Source organism: Daphnia pulicaria, chromosome 6 (assembly GCF_021234035.1).
Source record: "Daphnia pulicaria isolate SC F1-1A chromosome 6, SC_F0-13Bv2, whole genome shotgun sequence".
Classification (NCBI taxonomy): domain Eukaryota; kingdom Metazoa; phylum Arthropoda; class Branchiopoda; order Diplostraca; family Daphniidae; genus Daphnia; species Daphnia pulicaria.
The window spans coordinates 22278278-22296990 of NC_060918.1; the positions used below are offsets into that span (position 1 = coordinate 22278278).

The 18713-nt window shown below is 45.4% G+C and overlaps 4 protein-coding genes across 4 annotated transcripts; 3 read left to right on the top strand and 1 right to left on the bottom strand.

The window, feature by feature from the left end:
- The first annotated feature begins 163 nt into the window (after positions 1-163).
- On the top strand, positions 164-5755 carry LOC124342551 (GRB10-interacting GYF protein 2-like). Its single transcript, XM_046795541.1, has 11 exons — positions 164-333; positions 520-579; positions 666-891; positions 977-1273; positions 1334-1562; positions 1660-1942; positions 2012-2545; positions 2636-3797; positions 3860-5221; positions 5295-5504; positions 5571-5755. Exons 1-11 carry the CDS (start codon positions 329-331, stop codon positions 5691-5693), a joined length of 4491 nt encoding a protein of 1496 aa, XP_046651497.1. The 5' UTR covers positions 164-328; the 3' UTR covers positions 5694-5755.
- Positions 5756-6560: 805 nt separating this feature from the next.
- LOC124342873 (co-chaperone protein daf-41-like) lies at positions 6561-7974 on the top strand. The gene is made up of 4 exons (XM_046796076.1): positions 6561-6727; positions 7009-7195; positions 7259-7453; positions 7547-7974. The coding sequence occupies exons 1-4, from the start codon at positions 6714-6716 to the stop codon at positions 7658-7660; spliced, it is 510 nt and encodes a 169-aa protein (XP_046652032.1). The 5' UTR covers positions 6561-6713; the 3' UTR covers positions 7661-7974.
- Positions 7975-9218: 1244 nt separating this feature from the next.
- On the top strand, positions 9219-17692 carry LOC124342573. The gene is made up of 6 exons (XM_046795574.1): positions 9219-11244; positions 13741-13826; positions 14610-14762; positions 15994-16282; positions 16352-16969; positions 17035-17692. The coding sequence occupies exons 1-6, from the start codon at positions 9643-9645 to the stop codon at positions 17488-17490; spliced, it is 3204 nt and encodes a 1067-aa protein (XP_046651530.1). The 5' UTR covers positions 9219-9642; the 3' UTR covers positions 17491-17692.
- LOC124342846 (kinetochore protein Spc25-like) lies at positions 17653-18629 on the bottom strand. Its single transcript, XM_046796033.1, has 3 exons — positions 18189-18629; positions 17932-18120; positions 17653-17864 (listed from the first exon to the last, which is right to left on the bottom strand). Exons 1-3 carry the CDS (start codon positions 18502-18504, stop codon positions 17740-17742), a joined length of 630 nt encoding a protein of 209 aa, XP_046651989.1. The 5' UTR covers positions 18505-18629; the 3' UTR covers positions 17653-17739.
- Positions 18630-18713: the final 84 nt, after the last annotated feature.

The following is an 18713-nucleotide window of genomic DNA, read 5'->3' on the forward strand; positions in this document are numbered from 1 at the left end:
ATTGGTTTGATAATGGCTTTTTCATCGTCAAAAACAACAAATAAAAGCAAATGAATATTCAAAATGATTATTATCTTTTTATTTAATTTATTGCTTCGTGATTTCGGCATGGTTATAATTTAAAATTAGTAAAATTTCGGTAGCGACAACAAGGCCCGTTGGCTCCTCCCCCCTGGTATCCGACATCTTGTAAAGCTATCGCTGCTCTAGTGCGTTGGTTGATAATTATAAACCCCTCTCTACCCGAAAAGAATATTAAAAATCTTAATTCTCGCTTCTGCTGAAATATTTCTGGATTCGTCCGAGAGCGAAATCGCATACGCAAATCATGAGGTAGTGCAACCAAAATCTTCCGAAATGCAAGAAGTTTCATGTTACATTTTGGTCGGAGAAAGCGTGTGGTTCTTGCGATTCTAGATGTTCTGTTAATCATCATATGGCGCGCCATTATTATGATTTTAATTCGTTTGGGCAATGGTCTCATACTAATGACAGGTCTCTTTTTCTTTCTCAAAACAGTACTACCACTGCAAAACCCTTGAAGATGAGTGACACTGCCCTAAAGTTCGGACCTGAATGGTAAATGTTTACACCAAAAGAATCATGGCATGAAACAAAGTGATGATTCTATACTGGAGTTGTGTGATTCTTGTGTGATGTTGTAGGCTCAGAGCTTTATCTCACGGAGACACTGCAGTATCCCCACCACCCAGTCCCAGCCTTGGAGCACCTCGATACAAGCTGGCTCAACACCGGTACGGAAGAGAAGAAATGCTAGCCCTTTATGACAAAATGATGAAGGCCCCCGATGACTTAACCACAGCCCCACCAATCTACATTGAAAAGACACAAACTCCCCTTGCACTTATTCAAATGTCTGACGAAGAGATGGTTAGTCTATTTGTTTTGGTTGGTTCTCCTGGAACCCTTTGGTTAACCTGTTGCTTGATTCCATTTTCTCAATGTTTTTCTCTAGCGTATGTGGCAGCGAGGAGTCAACAGTGATGTTGTCCTAAAACAGATGGGTCGAACTGCTGGTCCACCCGTTGGAGGCAGTGGGCCACCGGTGGGAGCTGGAGCTTCTCGAGGCCGAGGCGGAGGAAGTATGGATCGTGGAAGAGGAAGAGCTCGCGGCGTTGGTTCAGCAGTCGGAGCGTACAATCGTGGAACGAGTTATGAAGATGGAGGAGATCCAGGAGATCATGGGACTCGCAGAGAAGGTCCACCGACAGGTTATGGAAGAGGAACTACTCGGCCTTTCGAGCGATCCCAGGTTGAACCCATCAATTACCCAATTTAATAGTCAAATTCATTACGTTTTTATTTCATTTAGAGCTCCTCTGAACGGGTTTGGATCGAGCGACCCGAGAGAAATGGTGGCGGTGCCGAGTCAGAGACGTGGAACGGCTCTACTAGTCCACGTAAAGAATTTGGCACTGCCCGCCAAGCCGCCGGCGACAATAATTGGCGGTCGCGTGAGGCCATGAGAGAACGCGCTGAACGGGCCGAGAACAAAGAAGAGGAAGATGGTTGGCGAACTGCTGGTCGTGGAGAACGTTGGGGTACGTACTGTACAGAGTAGTAACACGCGAGTTCACACCGAACATGTTTTGACGTTCCACTTTTGTTTTTGTTTAAAAAAAAAACAACCACACGCAGGTCGAACTGGCTGGCGTTCTGAACGTGAAGGTGGGGAACGTGATCCACCGGGTGGTGAGAAACGAGATCCGTGGGTAGAAGGTAGTAATAATAGTGGCGGAGGAGGAGTTGGCGGCGGCGGCGGAGGAACTGGAGAACGTTCAGAAAGAGTCCATCGCACTTGGGACGATGATGGCCGTCCAACGGGTAGTGCTGGCTACTACTCTAATAGCAGTAGGGGTGGTAGAGGCGGGCACCATCCCAATCGGCGGGGTTGGGATGAAAACGACTCACTTCCCGAGTGGTAAGACTTGAACTAATACAACAAATACAAAATTTGATGATATTTGATTTGTAAAAATCTCGGACACAGGGTCGCGGAAGAACATTTACAAGGGGGAGGAACGTTTGACTCTTCCGGCGCTTTCCGCGACGAAAGGTGGTCAGACGAGGATGACGGTGAAGGCAAGAAGAGACGCGTGTTGCGGAAGAGAGCCGAACCGTCTCACGACGGAGGTGTTGGGGATGAAGACGGTGGCCCTGTCACGGTCGATTCCCCTTCCAAGGACAACGTTAAAGACTCACAAATCCACGATGAACAACCGGCAGCTTCTCCTCCGGCTGCCGTCACTCCTGTCCAGGTTGCCGCCCATCAAATCTCCGCCACTTCCGCCGCTGCCGCCACCGTTGTCAATTCAAGTCCTCCCGTCCTCCGTGGTCCTAGTCCTGAGTCCTCATCAATGTTATCTCAGCCCAATCTGCGTGTGGACGAGGACGGCCTGGAACACGCTCAAGCGGTCGTGTCGACGCTGGTGGCTCAGTTGGTGGAAGACGAAGACCAACCGAAACCATCGCCGAGTCCGCCAAACCCTCAACTGAACTTAAGCATGGATCAATGGTTTTACAGGTTGAATCCTTATTTGTTGATTTCTTTCGTTTCATTTTTGCTTTAACGGCGTGAATTTCTTGTGTTGTGTGCTCGTTTGGTGCGAGGCAGAGATCCACAGGGTGAAGTGCAAGGTCCGTTTGCGACGGCCGAAATGAGCGAATGGTTCAATAGCGGTTATTTCACCATGGCGTTGAGTGTCCGACGTGCCTGTGACGAACGTTACGCTCAATTGGGCGAACTGACGAAGATGTGGGGCCGTCTGCCCTTCATGCCTGGCCCTCCCATCCCGCCTATGAAGAACTCTGACCTGCATCCGCTGGTGTCGGCCGAGCAGGAGAAGCTGCAGATGCTCCAACAGCAACTCATCCAGCAGCAAATGTTCCAGCAGCAAATGATGCAGCAGCAGCACATGCTCAGGCAACAGACGATCATTGCCAAATTGTCGCAGATGGAAGGCTGGAACACGCTGTCGCCCATCCAGCAGCAGCAGGTGGTTAACCAGCACATGGCTAACATGCCGCATCCACTCCCGGGTGATCCTGTCCTCCAGCAATTGCGGCTCCAGATGGAGGCCCAAGCTAAACTCCAAGCTGAAATGATTCAGCTTCAGCGCAGCAAAGAACAGCATCAGCAGCAGCAGCAGCAGCAGCAACAACAACAGCAGCAGTCTGTGCACTCTTTAGTCAACCATCTCAGCCAGCAGCATCATCAGCAACCGCAAGCAGTATTAGAGCAGCCAGCTCTTGCCAACAATCCCAACAACCTGATGAAGTCTCATGATCCGATTCAGGCGTTTATCCAGCAGTTGCTGGGGCAATCGAAATCGCCCCCGGCCGTCGTTTCGAAACCTCCTACCAGCTCCATCATGAATAACCCTAAACCACAAGAAGCCCAGGTTGTCCTGGATCCCATCCAAAGTCTCATTCAACAAGCTCAATGGAACGCCAATCATGTAGCGGCCCAAAGTGTTGGTGGAACCATCGTTGATCCAGTGATGGGCAATCACGTGGCGCCGGGCTTCCATGGACTGCCTCCTGGCGTCGGTGTTCCCTGGCACAATCACTCTGCGCTCTTCCAGGCCGGTCCTGCAGAGCTTCAGCCGCCCATGACGTCCGTTTGGGATCTTGAAAGCGCCAAGGTCGAGGAAGCAAAGCGCCAAATGGAGCAACAACATCAACAGCAAATGGCCGCCGAAATGCACCGCAGGGAGATGGAGGAGAAGCGGATGAAAGAGGAGGAAGAAGAACGTCGACGACGACTTGAAATTCAAGTAAATATTTAGAAATAAAGCTGCGAATGTTTGTGTTTTATTTTTAACTTTTGTTGTTGCAGGAGAGGGAGGAAGAGAGGATGAGGATAGAAGAGATGCGAAGGGAGACGGAACGACAGCAGCAAGCGGAAGAGATGAGGAGGAGAGAGCTGGCGCAACAACAGCAGCAGCAACAACAGCAAATGCAAGCCATGGAAGAGAAGCGGCGGCGCGAGGAGGAGAAGCGCAAACGAGAGGAAGAGTTGAAACAACAGCAACTGGAAGAGGAAAGGATCCGGCGAGAAGAAGAAAGGATCCGGAAAGAGGAGGAGAAGGCGGCCGAACAACACCGCCGCCAACAGGAAGCCCTTCAGAGGCTTCAGGAGCAGCAAGCCGTGGCTCAGGCTCAGGCTAGAGTGGCCGCCCAGCAAGCGGCTGCTGCAGCCGCCGCCGCCGCTCAACAACAGGCGCAGGCTCAAGCTCAGGCTAAAGCTGCTCAGGCCATGATGGCTCCGTGGGCCCAACAACAGCAGCAGCAGCAACAACAGCAACAGCAAACCGGTGAATCGCTGAGCATGGCTGAAATTCAAAAGTTGCAGGAAGAAAAGGAAGCCAAAGAAAGGGCAATCGCCCAGGCCCAAAAGGCCGAGCAGGCGGCTCGTGCGGCCGCTCTTTTACAGCAGCAACAACAGCAAGCGGCCATTAAGCTCCGCTGGGCCAAACAAAACACTCCGACCCCATCCAACGCCAAGTCTCTGGCCGAGATCCAGGCCGAGGAGGCAGCTCAACTTGCCCAGCAAAAGGAGAAGGAAGCCAAAGAAAAGGCCAACCAGCAGGTGAACATGGCGCACCTGAATCTGGCGGCAGCCAGCGCTTGGGGGTCATCGCACCACAGTAATTCGGCTTGGAGTTCTGGCCGGACTGTTGCCGCTGTTGTGGCCCAACAGCAACCCCCACCACCTCCCCCTTCGGCGGCGGCGGCGGTGGCGGCGGCCACTACCACCGCCAAAACCAATCATTCCACCACCACGAATGCCGACTGGAAAATTGGCCTGACGGTTGGTTTCTGGGAGGATCCAACCCCTCCACCTCCAAAGGCCACGAGCAAACCGGCTCAGCAGCAAGCGGCGGCCAAGTCTGCTGGCGGCGGTGGTGGCAAGTCCGCTGCGGCGGCTGCGGCGTCCAAGCAGCCGCAACAACAAGCAGCGGGAGCTAAGCAACAACAACAACCGGCCACTTCCAAAACGTCGGGTTCGACGACGACGGCGGCGGCGTCGAACAACAAGAACCGCAGTAATAAGGAGGAAGAAGCGGTTCGCAAGCTGTTTAATCAAACTGCCGCCGCCGCCGCTGAAAAGAAGGATAGTTTTAGTCAGTGGTGTTTTGAGTACCTGAAGAAAGTCCAGGCACAGATTGATGTGCCCACATTTGTCGCCTTTCTCAAGGTACAGTTAATCTTTTGAGTCGGGTCGTTAATGTTTCTTGATTACATTTTTTTCTTGATTACATTTATTACAGGACGTGGAATCTCCATTTGAAGTCCAGGAGTATGTTCGCTTGTATCTTGGCGAGGGCAAAGACGCCAAAGAGTTCGCCAAGCAATTCCTTGATCAACGTTCTCGTTGGCGCCAGATGCAAAGAAACGTCCAGCAATACGAAGAGGACAACATGTGCATCCCGGCCAAAGCCATAAATCCGGGACAATCATCTGACTTCCATGAAGTTAAAGTAATTATTTAAAAATAAAAGATAAAACGTTGTCTACCATTTCACTAATGAAATGTTCCGTTTTAGTCTAAATCCAAGAAGTCTAAGAAGAAGATGCAGAAAGTGGATGCCAGTTTGTTGGGATTCAGCGTTTCTGCTTCGACGGATCGCATCAACGTCGGTGAGCGCGATTTCGTGGACGGCATGTGAATCATTGTTAAAGAAAGCCAAAAAAAAAAGATAAAATCAACGACCACACGACAAGAGACGAGTTCAAACTTATAAAGCAACCAATATGATTATTGTTTATTGGGGTTTAGGGATGGACAATTAAGATGTCGACACACAACAAGTTTTACGCAACAAACACACCAACAGCAACAATTTCAAAACGTCTTGAGTGTGGAAAGTTGGTGGGCAGCAATAAAAGTAAACAAAAATATAAACGTGATGAAGTTCTTTTCGTTATCCCTCACCAGCAGAAAAGAATCAGGGCTGGACATTTTGTTTTTGCGCGTTTTTGGAGCATTCCTTGAACACGTCTGTTGCAATTTTTCGGCACTGAATCAAAGAATATCAATTTGATCTTGGTCACAAATACAAACATCTTAAAAAAAAAAATTTCAATTCTCTTGGCATTTCCTTTAACGTTTAGTTCATTAGTATAAGCACCGCATGAGTGCCAACTTGTTTAATGTTTTCGTGGGATTGTTTGTTTTTTTTTCCGTACAAAACACAAAAATTTTAAGAGTTTCCACGGGAAATTTTGTAACTTTAATTTTGTTGGATAGTTTCCAAAAGGGTATTCTTTTTCTCGAGATTTCCGGATGTTTCGTTCAATATTCTCATTGATTTTGACCACAATTCAAAAGAAAAACGTGATGAAATAGTTTTATTGATTTCTCATGGGTAAATAGCTAAAAGCAGTTTCCAAAAATAGAAATATAATTTAGAAAAATAAAAGGATAAAATATAATTTAGCAGCAGCTTTTTTTCACAAAAAAATAAAATTAGAAATAATCTTTTTTTAAATATGGCACTATAACCCCCAATTGGCAACGTTGTAAATCGATCACCTCGTGTAGGATTGTTCCAGAGAAAAGAAAAGTTGAGTTGACGCTTTGCCCGTTTTTCTTATATTAAGGTCCTCTTGATTATTCTGGTCCAGCCATCCACTTTAACAACTTCTCACTCTCGTTTTAATTTCGTCAAGTCGTTCCTCACAGTAAAATGGCTACAGAACAGTGAGTTTAATTTTCTTACACAAAAATTGGTAATCGGTTGTGAAGGCGTGATGAGCATTTACGAAGCGTTGATAAGGCTTTCAAGCCGGTGTTTGTTTCTAGATTCTGCCATAGTTTTTCCTATTGAGATTTGCTTCTTGAATGGAAGACAATTGAACATGGATTGTGAATTTGGCTTGTCAGGATCAAAAGTTGAAAAACATGCTTTAACACATCAATTCCATGTGCTCATTGCCCGTGCTTACTCGTCCAAAATTAATCTCTCTCATTCTATCTTTCAGGTTATTACCTCCTCCTGCCATGTGGGCACAGAGAAAAAACCTGGTGTCTTTGACTATAAATGTTGAAGACTGCAAGGAACCAGTCATCACCCTTGAGCCAACAAAAGTTTACTTTAAAGGAACAGGAGGTCCCGATAAGAAAACTTTTGAAGTCACGATTGATTTATTTGGTGAAATTGACACAGCTGTAAGTTTTAAAGTGTGCTCATGTTTGCATCGTCACAGACTCACCCAATTTTATTCATTGCAGGAATCAAAGTACTTTGTCAGAGAGCGCAGCATAGAATTCTTCCTGCGAAAGAAAGAAGAGGGACCTTACTGGCCATCCATTTTCAAGGACAAGAAGAAGGTGCACTGGCTCAAAATCGACTTTAATAGGTGGCGCGACGAGGACGATAGCGAGCCAGAGGAAAATGGTGGTGAAGAATCCCAAGACCTCGACGAGGTACGTGAGAGATTCTGATACCTTTGTCGAAATTAATAACAATTAAAAAGGGTAGCGTTTTAGAGTGTTAATAAAATTTGTGGTTTTTCTTAGATGATGCGTCGCATGGGCGGTTTGAACGGCGCAGGTGGCGGTCAGATGGACTTGAACGATCTTGGTGGTAGCGAAGAGGACGAGGATGACGAAGACTTACCCGATTTGGAATAGTAGAAATTTAACGGACGCGTACGCTCCTTTTCTATTCATCCATTCGGTTCTTCTCCTACTTTGATTTTTTGTTTATTGCCCCGTAATTCATTTTGTTTTTTTCCATTTATCCTTCGCCCTCAACTTGCAAATTTTCGTCGATATTTGGAAGTGAAAATAAAGACGTGGCATTTGCCATCATCCATTTCCAAATCAACAATAAGCAAAAACAAAAAGCAAAACGGCGAAGTAATCAAGTATTTGTACACCAGTCTTGCATCTCGTCATGTTTTCTTGTGAGCCGTTTCGAATACAAAAACAAAAGATGAAAAGATTTGAGAAAAGAGAAAATTAACTTTTTTTTCCTTAAGATTTTTTTTTTATATCTTTCCCAATCATCGCTTCTTTGCACAGGTGAAAAAGTTAACGGTGCGTGTCAAAATCAGGTGTGAGCGAACTTCCAGCGCGAAGGTGTTGGAAGGAATCCGGCGCGCTTCTCTGCTTCTGTGGTGCGTGACATAAAGGGGCCTGGTGGATGTGTGAAGACAACCAAACAAAAGACGAAGTAAAAATAAAATTCTTTATTTAACATTTTATTTTTTTATTTTATTTTTTTCAAAAAAAGAGAAAAATGGATGGACAGGTGGAGGAAGAAACGAATCACGTTATCAAGAGAGCAAAAAGTCGCTCGAGGCAGCTGAATCATTTTTGTACAGGTACGTACGTTTAGGTCGACCGCAACAGCTGCAGCTACTAGCCAAAAAGAGTGATGATCACTCGACTTTGACTTTTGACACGCCTATTCGACGCCGCTACTCCATTTACTAGAATTACAAGAAAAGATTTAAGGAAAAGAATTGTGACGTTATCATCTGCCATTTCTGCTGGCAGTCATTTCCATCCGAGCGTGAACCTTTGGCGTCTCGTAACTAGTAAGGTTCAACAGCCCGTCTGGCCGCCACACGATGCGCTACAACACCTTCTCAAATGAGGTAACTTAAGCTGCCGACAATTTATTTTGGAAATGTTTTTATAGTTGGGTAAAGCTAGTTAAGTTTCACTGATTTTAACGATCGAAATTCTTGATGATATCTAAAAATAACCACACAGAGTTTTTTCTATTTGTATGGTTGTGGGAAAACGTGATGGGCCACTATTTAAAAATTATTTTTCGATTGGAATAGTTTTTATATCGTTGAAAACATTCGAACTGGTTTTACGACCGTCCGTATAAAAGCGGAAGTTCCAATTTTTCCGGTGTCTTTTTACACGTTTTATTTGTCGTAACCCTTGATTCAATCACATAAGATTTTACATGTTTTTCCAACATTTGAAAACTGACGCTGAAGAAAACGGAAGATTCGGCGGCCAAACGAACGTTCATGTCACAATAATTGACCAATTGAAGGGAAAGTAATAATAACTTGGTGTTGTGGGCGGTGGTAATCGTCGTTCTATTTGAATACTTTCCTTAATCTTCATTTCCCGAAAAATAGAAGAAGAAGAAGAAATATTTTTCTTTTTATTTCTTTGCCTGAGAAAAACGTGTTAACAAGCGCCCGGTGGCCACACTCTAACCACCACCGAGCAGCAGTAAGAAGATCCAGCCTAGGGTTGTTTTCTTCTCTTCTTTTTTATTCATTCCTTTTGGTACATGTAGACGTTGGACAGAGCGGGCGTTGACTTGCGTGGATGACCGCGCCGCTCACGCTGGCAACTTTTGGCTCTCACACGCCAACAGCCACACACACCTGGCGCTTCTTTTTCTCTCGCAAAGGTTTTCAACTATCGTCGTCGTCTTTTAGTCATAACTGCTGGAATCAAGGACTCGATGCGGCTAGTTTCACACCAACTTCCGTCAGCGACGGATCCACCAACTCAGTCCGGCCGGCCACTTGCCCAGTCTTTCTTATTACGTGCAACGTGCAAGTGCTAACTCACTTCTATGTCTTCCACGTTTGAGTGTCTGATTATTGTGAAGCCGTTGGAGTGACGAGCCAAAAATGTCGAGTTACAAATTCTCCAACAAGAAGCCTTCCGTCAAGGAATTATTGGAAGGAGCCACGTTCCGTAAGACATTCACGCCGAAACAACCAGCTCCTCCGCCACCACCGCCGCCTTCCGCCAAAGTGAATCCAGCAGCAGCAGCAACTACTGGCAGCAGCCGTGGTGAAGTGACCAACGACAAAAAGATTTTCAATCGATTGTGCGATCTGTTTGGCAAGGATGTTTCATCCATGAACCAAGTCATCGAATTCCAATCTGATCCGCCAGCCAAAGCGGCCGCCGAAGTATTGGGCTACTCGTATCAAATTCCAGCGCCGCCAGTGGCTGACGTCCAGATGGTGGTGAATCACAACAAGAAATTGATGAAGGCGATCGTCGAAGAAGACGACCAACAAGCCGAGATGAAGGACCGGTTGATGAAGGAAATCAAACAAAAGATCTCGGAGCGACGCCGCAGGATTTTGCAGCAAAGGAGGGACTTGTTTAACGACTCGACCGTCTCGTCTTCCTCGGCGGATGTTGTTGTTGTGGAAGAAGAAGTAAAAGAAGAAGAAGAAGAAATAGTGGACGACGACAGGGATTTATGGAAAGCTGTTCCCGCCCTGGCAGATCCTGACGACGCCGATAGCAGTTTCGAGGAGGAAGAAAGGGGCCGCTGGGATCCGGATGCTGCCTTTTCCGAAGTGGAGAGGATACTGGAAAGTTTAGAAAGCAACGCAGCGCTCAACGAAGAATTGGTTGGTCGTTTCCGGCTGACGGACCACGTTCACCATCGCCGTGAGCAAGATTGCGGCCGTCCTAGTGGTGATGTTATTGTCAGCAATGGCGACGAGGATAAAAACAGCGACGATTCGGGCATGTCCTCCTCAGCTGATTCCTCCACCGTTTCTTCTTCTTCTTCTTCTTCTTCTCGGCAGGAAGTCTCCGCCGTCGTCAAACCCGTGCGAAAGAGCAAACAGCAGGTGGTGGCCACCATCTCGACCAACGACGACCATCAAATCTCATCCGCATCCACATCACCCAGCGACGAAGAAATGCTGCGCAATCAATTGCAACTACTCAACAGTTCCATGCACATTTACAGCGTGGCCCACGACAGCCCAGTCATCATCGATTCCATTTCCGTCAATCTCGATGACGACGATGCGTCGATTCGCGGCGGAACCTCATCGGAGCATCGCATCCGCCTGGATTTGTCCTCACTCGCCCCTACACCGACTCCCTCCTTGTCGTCCATCACCACTTTTGGTGGCGGTGGAACTGGAGGAGGTCGTCGCCGGAGTGGAACTTCGTCCAATTTGACCAACAGCGCTGGCGAAATATTTGGAAGTTTGCGGTCGAATTTGTCGGCCGGAGCCTACAGTACGGGAGAGGCTCTCAACCGGATCGCCCAACACGTCACGGACAATATCGTTCGACCTATCGCCGATACGATGGGCGAGGCTGGCGACGGGCTCGTCCGGGCGGCTGAGCCTCTCGTCCAGCACCTGCAATTGCTGAGTACGCGACTCCAGGTGCGCTACAGGCACGCCGCCCAGCACAAGCAATGGCTGCCCCAATTGAGAGAAGCTGCCGACTGGATTGAAGATATCCCCAAGGTAGTATTATACAGAAATAAATTTCCTTCCTTCTCCTCTTCTTATTCGGCAAAAAGGTCAACCATCTAACGGGCTCTCTGGAATATTATCCAGTATAAATCTTTTTACGAGGAGCTCCGCGGGAGTTTTCACGCACCAGAAACAAAAGACTCCACCCCGTCGTGAACAATGTTTCTTTACATAACTGGACTTTTTTTTTCCATCTCTATTTCGAATGATATTATTATTGCATTAGACCATCATTAGCATTCCAGTGAAATTTGGACGAAAAACAATTGGATCTTTTTTATTTTCTTTCAGTTTTTATTATTATTAATTCCACGCCATTTCTCTTGTGACAATGTAGGCGCGTGAGCCGTACTGAGAATCCTACAGCGGTCGTTCCCATACTGGCGGCAGTATTTCTTTTACCGTTCCACGACAAGATGATGACTTGAGCAGAAATAGCAGAACAACAACCAACATGTTAGATCAACAAACAGGGGACGATTAAATTTTGATGGACGAGTTCTCTTTTTTTTTCTGGTCCTCCTTTTTGACCTCAATATCGCGTACATAATCAAATGGAGGAGGAAGTGACCGATCGAATCACGAATCCCCTCCCGCGAGATGTTTCACGTTTTTAAAATTGGAAAAAACGTCTGCAATTGGGTCCGTGTTGTTGTTGTGTTGGTAACGGTAGGCTCTATTGTGTAGCTGAGATTTATTAGATTTCACTGCGATGAGAACAAGTCCGTGTAGAATTGCCACGGTCCCTAACCTCTTTTTAGCACTTTTTTGCGTAAAAATGTGTTAAGTGTCCACTCTTTTTGTGTGTTTGAGTTCGGCCGTTTATTTACTTGGAGTGGGTTCTTCTGGAACGGTCGTAAAGAAGAAAAGAGGCTAACGTTGCAGAGATTCTTTTTTTTTTCCTCTTTATTCTTCCAAGCGAGACCGGCACCAGCAGATTATTTTATGCGTTTCCAACTTACATCCAGTGTTTAGTTTGGTTGATAGATGGCGTTGGAAGTAGCTCAATTTTCGAAATTTCTTTCCCGATGGTTTTCTTTTTTTTCCAAGTCCAACCCCCCACCACCACTACCAACCATCACATTCTTCCTCTCTTTTACTCGTTTTCTGTCTGTCCTTGTATTCGACTGTACATCAGCTCACGGTGCAGGTTATAGCTGACCGGACGGCCTAGATATTACAAAAGCAAGAAGCCCGACAGAAAAGGCTCTCAGTCAAGTCACCTCATCTCTTTGCGTCGTCGTGTGTTATTTTTGCTCAGTTCTTGCCGTGATTATTCTACACAATTCGTGATTCGTTCAGCAGTATAGTGAATTTATGGCTGAAGAGAATTTCAGACATGACAGACAAACTAATTTTCATTTCCCCCCCGAATCGAATCTGCTGCGTTTCTGATGAAGTTACTCGCGGTGAATAAACAAGTGAGCAAAACTCTCTGAAAAGGAAACCAGTCAGTCAAGTGCGTTCTCTCTGTGTGTGTGTCTGTGTGTTCCGGCTTTATTTTAACACACAACCTTTCGTGTGTAAGCTTCGCCAAAAAAAAGAGAAGCCCAGTTCCCACACGAATTAGAAAATTATCGAAACTTTTTTGCGCATTTTAAAAGGGAGAAAACAAATTTTCCCCTCAAAAAGAAAATGACGACCATATCCAGTATGGTCAGTGTCCCTAATTTGCGCAGATTATCCAGCCGAAAGGTAAAAAGAAAAAGGTCTTTGTGTGACACAACTTTTGGCTCTTGAAATGTTTCCCCTTTGGTCAAACTATTTGGTTATTCGCTTGAAACGGAAATGGTTGATGTTTCCTTTAGTCGTCGGCGGCGGCTGCTGCTGCCTGTTTTTGTAGTCTCACACTCCAGCAGGCCAGCGGAATTCCCCCCTTCCGTTCTTTCTGCTGGCCATGTGTGTCTTGTCTTGGGCTAAGAAATATCTGGAACACTTTTTTGAAGAAGACCTTCTTTTGTTTTCTAAGCTGGAACTTTAAACCGGCTACCATATAAATAATTCTTCCCTATCAGATCTTTTCCCCTCACTCTCTTATCCACCGAAACAAAATATGAAATTTCCGGAAGATTTTTTTTTTCTTCTACATTTCTTATCAATTGTGACCAGAGGCGATCCAGCAACAACATCTGCGGGTTGCAATGGCCATTAACTCCAAAGGGTCTCGTCCTTGGGAGAAGTTCTTTTCCCTTTGTTGTGAGTCATCTTCAACCAGTCACGTGCCGTTTCCAAGAAAATTATTTTTTCACTGGAAATTGAGCATCATTTAGGAGCTTTGGTTAAAATCGTGGGTGAATGTGAGGAGGGGTGAACTTCGTGGTGCCGTAATCATAAAAAAGGGCGTCGTCTAGTTTCGTTCAAACTGTCGAACAATAAAATGCAACAAAAAAAAAACAGTTTGCGTACAATTTTCCAGTCAACTGGGCTCAATGAACGTGTTTGATAATAAAACGATTATTAATTATTTCTTTTTCTCTCATTTTCAAGAGTCAAAACGGTTTCGAGGAGCTGCGACTTCACGTCAAAGAGGGCGGTGACCTGTGCAAAGAACTGTCAGCCATTCTCCAGGAGAGGTCAGTTTTATCTGTTATACCTACAAACGTATATCGTAAAAAAAACACCTGGCCAAAAGGAATGTTCACCTTTCACTTCGTGGGGCGTTTTATTTTTTCCAGACGTAACAAAAAGTGTGAAAATGTTAGTGGGTCGCTGAATTGGGGTCTCTCTCCTCCCGGAGTCATTGAATCGTGAACGATACAAAAGATGTGGTCGTCGTGTTTTTCATCAAAAGAGAAATATACACTGGACTCGCTTCAAATTTTCTAGTTGGGGTAAATTACAAATGGAAAAAACAGATGAATTGGAAAAATAATTTCTAGTTGCTAGTGCACTTTCTCGTCTTCACGTAATTAAAAGAAAGTGGATTACATTTTTGGCATTTCTTTTCAAGATAATATGGTTCGTTTTTGAGGCCCCACAGAGTGTCTAGTCGTTGAACAAATATAGTCAGCTGTGGGCTACAAGTTAACAAAACCGTGGGAGATGTCGGTCACGGGTCTGCTCACGAGAGCGGCACACACGACGACCAGGAAAAAGCATACAAAGACTCTCCCAAATACCCGATGAAAACATTTCATTTACTGATTTTTCTATGCAATTTAACTCGATTAGAGAGGGGGGGGATAAAATTGACCAGTCTATTGGACGGACATCCCGGAAATGTGTTGTGTACTAATCATGGACTTTGTAACTGTAATTCTTGCGCGAAAAAAGGAAGGTGTCGACTGTTATTTTAACACAAAATGTTGTTGTTGTTGTTGTTGTTTCCGTGTGCGCGCAACCAACACAAAATACAGGTCGGAGCTGGAGGCGAGTTACGCCAAGGGATTGGCCAAATTAGCGTCGAAATTGCTGAAAACGACGGGTGAACTGCAGGGACCGCACGGGACCGTTACGGCCGGATGGTCTGCAGTTGCCATGAAAATGGAATCGGAAGCCGAACTACACAAGTAAGTGATTTACGGTGTATAGCCACCGAAATTTATTATTTGTAGTAGCATCAACCCCCGTTAAAAACAAGAGAGTCACCGGGAAGATATATTTTTATTTTGTTTTTTAAAAATTTAGTAAAAGGTGGGAGGAAATTGGAATCTGACGAGTTCCACGCAACCGCGACTTCGTGATTCTTTATAACGTCGTTATTATACACGAGCCGCTTTTGTGTACTACGTACGTTAACCGCCGCGAGGCTGGTTTAAATCTTCTTTGATTATTCGATGGCGTGGTGAAATGGAACTACTTGGAATATACCCAAGGTTCTATCCCGCAGCTTTCATCAGAATCTCCACACCATGTCCTAATTCTTCGTTCCCCTTTTGTCTCTTTTTAGCTTGGCTCAAACTTAATTCAGAATTTTTAACTTATTGAGTATTTGGTAAATAACCAAACAGGAAACCGATGCCGATATTCATTGGTGTTTAAAACCCCAAGAGTGTCGTCTTCTTCTTCTTGCAAATGGAGAAGGTTCGGTTTATCGCTCAAGGCGACTGGGTTCACCATTCCATGTACGGTTACAGCTCAACTGAGGCCAAACACTCTCAAAATGGGAATAGCTTTCTTTTTCGTCAACATGTTAATAAGGAATTGGACGACCTTCGCCGTACTATATTTGGGGATCCCGACTTTTTTCTTCGTCTGATTACATTTTTACACAAACGCAGAAATGGCCATCGCATGAAACATGATTTACGCCTATCCACATTTCTAATTCACGCAAAATGCGCCTTTCCAACTTTCAATTTTCATTCCAACGAGGGAAACGTGGGCGTCGGTGTTTTTCCTCCCAACTTTACCATATTTGACGCATAATATCACATTGGTGACGTAATCCATCAAAAGTGTCCGAAGGTTTCACTGAAGGCGAATTTCACGGGGAAAAGTACAACGTTTGGGTTTTTATTTGTTTATCTTTCAAATGTAACGGAGTCAGTTGCGACAGCCAGCCAAGTTTCCGGTTGAGAGACGGACGTGATTTTACGTTGAAAATTCGTGTTTTCTATAATAACTGTGCATCTCCTTAAAATATAAAACTCGTTTTCTTGTTGAAAATTGCGGGATCGAAACATGCCTCACTGACTCGTCAAAGTCGACGAAATTCCGGCTCAAAATATTTTGATGCATGAAACAGCTGGATCAATTGTTAAATAATTCAATTATGTTTTATTTTCGGGTGCTATTCAGATCGCTGTCGGTGGCGCTGTCGGAAGAATTGGTGAAACCGTTGAAGGTGGCTGTCGAATCGCAACACAGAGTGCGCAAGGCAGTCGAGTCTGGTGTGGACAAAACGGGCCGGATGCTGGCGGAATGGAGGTCCGCCCAAGCCAAAGCCAAAAAGCACTGCTACATGAGCGCCAGGGAGAACGAGAAAATGCAAGACCAGGTGTTTATCAACAAACCACGGGTCCTCACCGACAAGGAGACGGCCAAATTGGAAGCCAAGTGTAAAAAGACGCAAGAAGCCGTTCGAAAGGTATAAAATCAATAACTACTACCTGACAGGGAATTATGATGGGTGACATTCCGGCTTTTGGCATTTCAGGCTGAAGGGGAATATTACACATGCTGCACGAAAGCCGAACGGTCTCGACTCGAGTGGGAATCGACGACCCAGCGGGGTGGCCGATGTTTTCACGCTCTGGAACAGGAAAGACTGGAGCAGTTGAAAGACTTGCTGTCCAAGTATTACGTTTGTTTCCGCGATTATTGCCCCAAAATGTGCCAGGCCGTCGACAGACTGGTCGAGCCGGTTTCGACGTGCAACATCGATATCGACCTGCAGAGCGTGTCGTCGCTCCGTGATTCCGCCCCGACCTTTGCCGAACAACTCCTGCCCGACTTCTACGCCGAGCACATGTCCAATGTGATGAATCGGGAACGTCGCAAGGATAGTTTAGAGCGCTGCCTCCACTGGGTCCGTTCCGACTTGGAACGGGAGTCACGTGGTAGACGCGGCGTTGAGAATTTGGCCAAAGCTTTGCAAGAGTCACCTCACTTTGGCGGCGAGGAATCGCAGCTGGAAGTGCACGAGAAACTCCTCCACTTGCGCAGCATGTTGGCATTCCTGGAAATGACTCGCGTCAAATTGCACAACAGCGCACACGAACTGGAGCCAATTCGATACCGCAAAGTGGATCATCCTCTCTTCAAATATCTTTCAGTAAGTCACCAGCCCTTGATCAACTAAAAATCGGAGAGAAATATAAACCACTGTTTTCTCATTAGGTACACAAAGACAAGCAAGGGATGATGCAGAGCGTGCTCAAATTACCGCACTGGATCGACAACGAAGACATTGAGATTGAGATCAATGAGGACGGACGGGGAACAGGTGACGGCAATTCCGGGCAAGTCGACAGCGACTTTGATGAATTCAGCAGTCAGGGCAGCGATGGAGAAATTTCGTCACACAGCGTCATCCAACGCAATGGCGGCGTGTCCAGCAATGCAGGATCCACGTCTTCATCGTCGACGACGACGACCGACAACACGACAGTGATTGTGCCCTCGGTGGGCAAGTGTCGAGCACTGTACAGCTACGCCGCCAACATGTACGATGAGCTCAGCATTCAACCAGGGGACGTCATCAATATTCACGACAAACAAGCCGATGGATGGTGGCTGGGTGAATTGAGCGGAACGGTGGGCATCTTCCCGGCAACCTACGTCGAAGAAGTATGAACTACCAACGATAACATAATTATTTTTGTTTTGTTTTCCGGTTTGCCTCTCTCTATCTGCAAAAATCTAATCCGCTCCCAATTTTTTTCTTACTTTTGCTATCGTGACCGAATCGCTACTAAAATAAATGCTGACCTTTTTTTTTTTCGTTTTTGTCAAAAGTGAAGAAATAATGAATTTATTACACACGTTTCATACATTACTTTCGTGCATGGCTTTAGTATTCAAAAATTGCGAGGATATAGTAATTCAAGAGGTGAATTTTTCAATAAAGAGTGACCGTAAATGGACCACAAAGCCTGAAAAATCGTTAGTCTTGGCCAGTTGGGTTTCCAGTTTCTCCAGATCTTTAAGCATAGGGGTACACTTGACAACTGCGAACAAAATTTCAATTACATGTTAGAAACCAAAAAAAAAAGATACTGTATGAGAAATTATTACTTTTTAGTCCATTCCTTGCCAGTTTTACCATACATTTCTTGCCATTTGGCATCTGGAAAATGAACCTCAGGGAAACTTCAGATCCTGTGCTATTCTGGAAAGTCACACCCAAGATATCGTGATATGGTTTCAAGAGTACATTGGCTTTATCTTGACTCTTTTTGGAGAATTGCTCTTCTTTCTCTATCCCTAGAGTTATATTATTTACATTAACTTCACTTGACTTGAATGAAAATGGGAAAAGTGAATATTCTTACTGGATCGCTCCCTTTGAGCTGCCGACTGCAGGTCATCAGCCTTGATGGTTTCTTGTTTCAATTTTGCCCTCAGTTCAGCATTTTTCTGAAGGACTTTCTTCTTTTTGTCTTGGACTTTTAAATCTCCTTCTGCAACTAAAGCCGTTTGTGCTTCCGTTTCAGCAATTCGTTTGGCCAAGTCTTCACTGTATTTCAATTTCCGTTGCTCCTCTTCACGGGCGTTGGACGCGTTTTTGGAGAATTTCACACAATTTGAAATCACCAACAGTGCCAAGTTATCATACCGATCTCGAAAATTTCGAACGTGGGTTTCCATTTTCTCCAATCAACTTTGTTAATAGTAATAAACGAAATTTTTCAGCAGAAAACGACGATGACACACGTTTCAAAACGGTCTACATCAAAAGTCAAAACGATCAAAACAAAACTGATGGCATTCAAATGCGCGCTACGATGCCAAATCGTGATAACTCTATTCTAACCTTTCATTTTTTTAGAAAAAGAAAATCAGAAATGCAAGTTGTT

Coding starts and splice junctions, on each gene's coding strand:
- LOC124342551 (XM_046795541.1), top strand. Junction 1,274..1,333: donor GGCCTTTCGAGCGATCCCAG/GTTGAACCCATC, acceptor TATTTCATTTAG/AGCTCCTCTGAACGGGTTTG. Junction 3,798..3,859: donor GACGACGACTTGAAATTCAA/GTAAATATTTAG, acceptor TTGTTGTTGCAG/GAGAGGGAGGAAGAGAGGAT.
- LOC124342873 (XM_046796076.1), top strand. Junction 7,196..7,258: donor TTGGTGAAATTGACACAGCT/GTAAGTTTTAAA, acceptor TATTCATTGCAG/GAATCAAAGTACTTTGTCAG. Junction 7,454..7,546: donor AATCCCAAGACCTCGACGAG/GTACGTGAGAGA, acceptor GGTTTTTCTTAG/ATGATGCGTCGCATGGGCGG.
- LOC124342573 (XM_046795574.1), top strand. CDS start 9,643: ATGTCGAGTTACAAATTCTCCAACAAGAAGCCTTCCGTCAAGGAATTA. Junction 14,763..15,993: donor TCGGAAGCCGAACTACACAA/GTAAGTGATTTA, acceptor GGTGCTATTCAG/ATCGCTGTCGGTGGCGCTGT. Junction 16,283..16,351: donor CGCAAGAAGCCGTTCGAAAG/GTATAAAATCAA, acceptor TTGGCATTTCAG/GCTGAAGGGGAATATTACAC.
- LOC124342846 (XM_046796033.1), bottom strand. CDS start 18,504: ATGGAAACCCACGTTCGAAATTTTCGAGATCGGTATGATAACTTGGCA. Junction 18,121..18,188: donor AGCTCAAAGGGAGCGATCCA/GTAAGAATATTC, acceptor ATATAACTCTAG/GGATAGAGAAAGAAGAGCAA. Junction 17,865..17,931: donor GGCAAGGAATGGACTAAAAA/GTAATAATTTCT, acceptor TTTTGTTCGCAG/TTGTCAAGTGTACCCCTATG.